This window comes from Myotis yumanensis, unplaced genomic scaffold (assembly GCF_028538775.1).
Source record: "Myotis yumanensis isolate MYYU_CA2020_CCGP unplaced genomic scaffold, mMyoYum1.0.hap1 SCAF_14, whole genome shotgun sequence".
NCBI lineage: Eukaryota > Metazoa > Chordata > Mammalia > Chiroptera > Vespertilionidae > Myotis > Myotis yumanensis.
In genome coordinates, this window is record NW_027223765.1 from 10,213,472 (window position 1) to 10,220,744 (window position 7,273).

Sequence of the window (7,273 nt, forward strand, 5' to 3'; positions counted from 1 at the left end):
CCTTTTCCCTCCACATTGTGTGGCATTTCCAAACTTCAGAATCCACGGAATACGCCATAAAAGGGCAGGAAAGCACCAAGTGGGATCACTAATTTGGCAACAGGAAAATCACAAGTTAAACCCAGAGAAAGGTCATCAGCCTGTCCTAAAATCTTGACTATTTATAATAAAACTTAAAATTTGTACTCTTAAATGTGCATGATTTTTTGGAATAAGCATATAACTGATAAGATGAAGGATGAAAGGAGATGTTTGGGGGGGGAAGGAGACATGTAATGCTCTTTGTAATACTTTAAGCAATAAAAAAATTAAAAAAAATAAATGCTAAAAAAAAAAAGAGATGTTTCTCCCCAACCGAAAACTTGCATCTTTTGCGACTATAACTTGAGAGGCAATTCCTTTAGTTAATGGCACCATTAAAACAATACTGCATAGCCCAAGGCGTGCGCCCCCCCCTCCCCGTAATCCTAGAAAAGTCTCGCGACAGCGCGCGGGAAGCGAGAAGGCAGGACCCCCAAAGCCTCCGCCACGGTGGGCATGCGCTGTACACGCCTCCGCCGAGAGCAGGGAGGCGTGTCCGCGCCATCCCTGCGCGGCCCGTTAGGTCGTAGCTTCTAAGGAGGCCCGGCTCGACGACTCCCTCCGTACCAGTTCTCGATCATCTCCTTGATGGCATTAGCCGGCCGCTGGATAACTTCCCCTGCCGCGATGCGGTTCACCACAGTCTCGTCCAGCCGCCGAATAACGCCCGCTACAAGCGACATTTTGGCGCCAGCGGAGTCCAGGTCACGTCGAGATGCTCACTGGACGTGCCGTCAGCCAATCACTACAGTGCTTCGTGCTTACGCTATTCCCTTAACTCTGTGTACGCGGCGCGGCCCCCCTCCCCCACCCTTTCCCGCGGCAGCGCCGTTTCCGAGCGAGGGAGCTATTGATTGGGCAGTTTGAACGTCAGTCAAGTTCCTTAGGTCCGTGGGTTCCTGGGCCTCTTCGTCCCGCCCTAAAGCAGCTTCCGCCCAGCAGCTAGAAGGATTTGCGCTTGCGCGACAGAAATCACTGTCCGCTCTTTCGGCCAATCGGAACGCAGATGCCCTAGCGGGAGCTCGGTGTCGCGCGGCTCGGGTGATCTTGCGCAGAGCGTAGGTGGCGTTTGGCGCTTGCTCCTACTCCGCCTGTCTCTTTGCAGCCTCCGGGAGATCTGCTCCGTTCTTTTAACCTCCGGCATCATGTGGATGACACCTAAGAGAAGCAAAATGGATGTGGAGGAGGCTCGGGGGTTCCAGCCCGAGTGGACCCAGCGTTATTTGGTGGTGGAGCCGCCGGAGGGCGAAGGGGCCCGCTGCCTGGTCTGCGCCCACCTCGTCGTATCCGCTAGCGAACGCGACGTCAGGCGCCACTACGAGGCCGAGCACAGGTACTACCAGCGGTATGTGGAGGAGGGCGAGCGCGAGGCCCTGGTGGAGCGCCTGCGGCAGGGCGACATTCCCGAGGTGGTCCCGCCCACTCCCGAGGAGAGAGCGGCGCGGGCAGGCCTCGGCATCGCCCGCCTCTTGGCCCTGAGGGGTCGCGGCGGGGGTGAGGGGGACTTTGTGTACCAGTGCCTGGAGGTGATGCTGAATGATGTGCTGCCGGACCACGTAGGCGTCTTGGGTGGCATTGATTTATCCCCAGACACCATCCGGCAGAGGGTCCTGAACATTAACGAGAACCTCCGCAGCCAGCTTTTTAACCGAGCCAAGGACTTTCGAGCCTATTCCCTGGCCTTGGATGACCAGGCCTTTGTGGCCTATGAGAACTACCTCCTGGTTTTTGTCCGCGGCGTGGACGTGGACTTGGAGGTGCAGGAAGAGCTGCTGACCATTATCAACCTGACTAATCACTTCAGTGTTGGTGCTCTCATGGCGGCAATCCTTGAGGCCCTGCAGACGGCCGGGCTTAGCCTGCAGCGAATGGTGGGACTAACCACCACCCACACCCTGCGGATGATTGGTGAGAACTCTGGACTGGTGTCGTACATGCGAGAAAAGGCTGTAAGCCCCAACTGTTGGAATGTCATCCATTACTCGGGATTCCTTCACTTGGAGCTGTTGAGCTCCTACGACGTTGATGTTAATCAGGTCATAAGTACCGTATCTGACTGGATACTGTTGATTAAGACAAGAGGCATCCGGCGACCCGAATTCCAGGCTTTACTAACTTCGTCGGAGTCAGAGCATGGCGAAAGGGTTAATGGACGGTGTCTGAACAATTGGCTGAGAAGAGGGAAGACTTTAAAGCTAATATTTTCATTAAGGAGAGAGATCGAAGCGTTCTTGGCTTCGGTGGGGGCAACAACAGCCCATTTCTCAGACCCAGAGTGGCTTTGTGATTTTGGCTTCTTGGTGGATATTATGAACCACCTCCGAGACCTCAGTGAACTGCTGCGATTCAATAGAGTCTTTGCTGCTACTGCATTTGACCATATTTCTAGCTTTGATGCTAAGCTGAATTTACTGCACAGACATATTGAGGAAAAAAATCTAACACACTTTGCTGCCTTGAGAGAAGTCGTTGATGAGCTTAAACAGCATATTAAAGAAGAAGACAAAATTCTTGATCCGGGTAGGTATAAAGTGGTGATCTGTCGCCTGCAAAAAGAATTTGATAGACATTTCAAGGACCTCAAGTTCATTAAAAAGGACTTAGAACTCTTTGCAAATCCATTTAACTTTAAAGCTGAACATGCACCTATTGCAGTAAGGATGGAGCTGACAAAACTTCAAGCAAATTCTGACCTTTGGGAGGAATACAGAAACAAAGACCTGGGACAGTTCTATGCTGGATTGTCTGCTGAAACTTACCCGATTATCAAAGGGGTTGCCTATAAGGTGGCATCCTTGTTTGATAGCAGTGAAATCTGCGAAAAGGCTTTTTCATATTTGGTTAGAAACCAGCACACTTTGAGCCAGCCGTTAACAGATGAGCATCTCCACGCCCTGTTTAGGATCGCCACAACTGAAATGGAGCCACATTGGGATGCTCTTGTGAGAGCAAGAAACCCTCCTAATCCATAAGCTTTTGAAACAAACACTCAACGAGAATCCAGTCCTAAAAGCAAACATTTGACTTTTCAAGTTAACTCATTTGGAGCGTGAGAATGCACCAAGTTTATTCATTCAAACTGATAACAATTGAGATTCTTCTGATTTTTTTTTTCCTCCTCATCTCAAGAGGCAGCCATGGGACTGGAACATGAAACACCTCTTTTCAAACTTAGTGTCAAAGTCGTTGTTGTCTTTTGCTTTTATGACGTAATTGTTTTTAAAGAAGTTTAGTACTGATGATGTGAATTGAATTAGGAGTCTGTTTTTAAGGTGTTTTGAAGAAATTTTAGGTCATATTTTTTAAAAAATGTTAAAATTCTGATACATATAGTCTAAAATTATCATCTCCTTAATTGTATGTTTGAGCCTGTTTGCAGAAATTCACATAGCAAGTTCAGAAGTTCCTGAAAAGGAAGAACATACGTTCAGTGGAGGAACTTGTCTGTCAAAATGTTTGAAACTTTTAAAAAACATTTGTGAGTCTGGAGTAAATATTGGCAGATTTCCTCCCTCTGACCTCTTCCCTATCCACCACAGTGATAATGATATTCCTAATAGAGGAAATAATCAAAATTTTGGGAGCAGGAATTATGTTTTTTATTTTTTTATATATTTTGTTGATTTTTTTAAAGAGAGGAAGGGAGAGGGATAGAGAGTTAGAAACATCGATGAGAGAGAAACATCGATCAGCTGCCTCCTGCACACTCCCCACTGGGGATGTGCCCACAACCAAGGTACATGCCCTTGACCGGACTCGAACCTGGGACCCTTCAGTCTTCAGGCCGACGCTCTATCCACTGAGCCAAACCAGTTAGGGCAAGAATTATTTTTAAATTGCTGATTAGAAGGCTTCCTGCAATTTGGAGGTCAGACTAACCAATTATTGGAGGTTTACCCTGAATTTTTCATATTTGGGTGCTGTTTTACTAGTTCACCTATTAAAGGACTATGGTAAGTATAGAATCTTAATGATTGCCCATTAGTAATGCTTTTTTTCTATTGTAGACAAATGTTTGGCCCTGGCAAGAAGGATGAAGCAAAATATTTTTGCACTCCAGGATCAGGAGGTGTGAGATACTTTAGCTTCTTTGTCCTATCTGCATGGGTGTTACTGCTTTATAAAGAAATCCTGCTTAAAGGGAACTTTTTACTTTATAGTGATAGACCAGATTTTGTTAGCTGATAGAAGTGCATTTATTAGAGATTTTGAAGCTGCCCCACATTCTGTATTTAAGACAGTGCACAAGTAGAAGTATTTAACTCAAGAAGCAGCTTTATTTAGATTTTAGAAATTTCATATTTCTAGCGAGCCATCGGCTTTGTGCTAAAACAGTAATTTTCAAACTTATGTTAACCATGAAAAGGAAATCGTATAATAAAGCCAAATATGTAAAATGACTTCCAAACAGGACCCAGTTTATAGATCCTCAAGTACAATTTGAAAACGTGTGCTAAAGTCCTGTCTTAACTATTGTTACACATTATTGTATGGTCATTAGTCCAGCAAATTCAAGGAACCAGGATACAACTAGGAATTGAGAAGGAACTGATGCCTCAGCAATCAAAATAGTGCCAAAAGAACCAACTTGTGTCAGTGGTTCTCAATCAGAGGCAGTAAACCCTCTTTCCAGAGGATGTTGGGACATACAGGGGATTTTTTTGGTTGTCCTAGTTGGTGGGGGGTTCTGGCATTTAAGTGCATAGGTCAACCTGGCACAGGAATTATCATTCTTCTCAAAGTGCCAGTAGGACCCCCCAGTGTAGATTATTTTATTTTGAGGGACAGGGAAAATTACCGGTAGAAGCAAAATTAGAAGAACAAGTTGGGCAAACTTGATAGGGGAGACTATTCCAACATTCTGAGTTTGGCTGGTAAGGTAAAAGCCTCGACATGTTCTGGTAGCTCACAATAGCATTTATAAATCTGTAATCAATACTGAACCAGATTAAAGGACTCTATCTGTTATATATAATTCATTGAGGGCAGAAAAGCACGTTTTATAACAAGATACTTGTCAAGAATGGTCAAGTTGAGATTTTGGTAAACGGAGTAGGCTTAAAACAACACAATGAAAATCCAACCAAACAAACAAATCTACCAGTAATTTCCCAATAGTTTGGAGTATTCTCTTTCATGGCAAGTGCTTTATTGAAAGAATGACTAGAGTACCTGAAAGCTGCTGCTGCTTTCTAACCCTGGTTCCTCAAATATTGAAGTCTTGTACATTTTGTGAAGTTCTAGTATATATTTTGCTTACAGTAATAATTAGTTCGCTTCATATAGTCATTGAGTGGGTGGGGAGGGGAGATATAAGTAAAGGATTTTAAATTAACCACGAGTAATAGAGAATTTGCTATAAACTAGTTTTGTTTGTAGAAGAAAAATGTGTATTTTACTGTTTTCTGTGTTAAGTAATTCTGTAAGTGCATGGCAGGTTTTTTTTTAATATTTTTTAAAAAGTAGTTGTTACTGGTATGTTGTGTCAGTGAATACAGTTAAAGTACTTTTTTTTTTTAAAAAAAACTTATGTCTCTATATTTCCCATTCCTACTAGTTTTCTTTAAAGATTTGTCTGTATTCCTGTTGTCCCACATTGTCACTCAAACTGCACAATCAAGCTCACAAAGTTTTTGTGAATATTCTTACCCTCTGATACCACCACCGACCACTGTCCTTGAAGTAGATGTTTACTTGGCTTCGGGGAGATACCGTCTCCAGGTATGCATGCTCAATCGTCTTTGCAGGTACCTCTTTCCCTTAAATATCTGTGTTCTTGGGATAGTTAAGTTTTCTTATTCTACATCATCTTAACTGGTCCCATTTCCTTTCATGGTCTCAAGTATCACCTATATGCAAATGACTCCCAAATTTATATCTTCTCTCTAAGCCTTTCCTAACTCATATATCTAATTTGCCAACTTAAGTCCATTTTGCTGTCTCAGGCAGCACAGTAAGTATGTCATTGATCTTGCCCCTAAACCTGCTTCTGTCATGTTTCCCCTTTTGGTAAATAGTACCACCACTACTACCCATTCAGTTGCCCTTGCCTAAGCCAAAACCTGAGTTATCCATGACTTTCCCTCTTCATACATCATAACATTCACAAAAACCTTTCTGTTAAGTCCACCGTCTACATTTTTCTTAATTCTCCAGTGCTGCTTTTTGAATTCAGGCCATCAACCTACCTAAATGGTAGCGACAGCCTCCTCATTAGTTTCCTTTTCTCTGGTTTTGATCCTTTTCCGCACTGCAGCCAGATTGTTCCAAAAGGCATATCTGGTCATATGACTCCACTGCTTTCACCATTGCTGTTAAGATAAATTTCTGTTCATCTTTCAGGTCTCACTTTATATACCACTTCCTCTAGGAAGCCTTCATTGATGCCCACTAGACTATGTGCCCCTTCTACGCCCTCCCTAAGTACCTTTTTTCCCCCCCAACCATACACTTAACACACTTAATTGTTACTTCCTTAACACACTTAATTGTTACTTACTTAACACACTTGTTACTTGTTATTAATCATTACTATACTGTAAGCTTTATAAGGGCAGGGACCTCATGCCTTGCTCAGTGTTATATTTGTAGTGATTAGCACAATGCCTGGCGTTTCAATAAATGTTTGAATGAATAAACGTTTGTGTAGTGTTTTACAATCTTGGAAGCCCTTTCACAGTCTCATTTGACCTTCACTGTGGTCCTCTCTTAGACTGCTCACTGGATAATTGTTATCCACATATTACAAATTAAGAAATGAAACGAAGTTCTTTGTGGCTAAAAATCACATTGTATTCCCAGAATGTAGCTCAGTACTTGGCATGTGGCTCAAATATTTATTACATGAATGTTGTTGGGGGAATATTTAGATTGCCCTAGTAAACATAAGTAATAAAGCCAGGATTCAAATCCAGGTATGCTTACATAAGTCCACTATGTAATAAGTCATTACCTTCTTGATATAGAAGTCTCAATATATATTCTTTTAATTTCTAAAGGAACCTGGATGAAAAATACTGGACAACTATGTAGTGGACTAAAACAATAGTTAAGTAATTAAAAAGTTACATCTAGTATCATAAAAAGATAATTCTGCTTAAGAATTAATATTGCCCGGGGGGGGGGGGGGACGACACATATGTAATACCCTTTGTAATACTTGTAGCAAAAAAAAAATTAAAATTAAAAAAAA

The 7,273-nt window shown here is 43.0% G+C and overlaps 2 protein-coding genes across 2 annotated transcripts in view; one reads left to right on the forward strand and one right to left on the reverse strand.

The window, feature by feature from the left end:
- MLH1 (mutL homolog 1) overlaps positions 1-798 on the reverse strand; it is a 33,953-nt gene extending 33,155 nt beyond the window's left edge. The window contains exon 1 of the mRNA XM_070391726.1: positions 649-798. Within this exon, the coding sequence (XP_070247827.1) occupies positions 649-764 (116 nt within the window). The 5' untranslated portion in view covers positions 765-798. The remainder of the gene's footprint in view (positions 1-648) is intronic.
- A 340-nt stretch (positions 799-1,138) lies between these two features.
- On the forward strand, positions 1,139-6,719 carry EPM2AIP1 (EPM2A interacting protein 1). Its single transcript, XM_070391731.1, has one exon. It carries the CDS (start codon positions 1,227-1,229, stop codon positions 3,051-3,053), a length of 1,827 nt encoding a protein of 608 aa, XP_070247832.1. The 5' UTR covers positions 1,139-1,226; the 3' UTR covers positions 3,054-6,719.
- The last annotated feature ends 554 nt before the right edge of the window (positions 6,720-7,273 follow it).

Excerpts from the sequence above, each read along its gene's own strand:
- EPM2AIP1 (XM_070391731.1), top strand. The coding sequence starts at position 1,227 with ATGTGGATGACACCTAAGAGAAGCAAAATGGATGTGGAGGAGGCTCGG.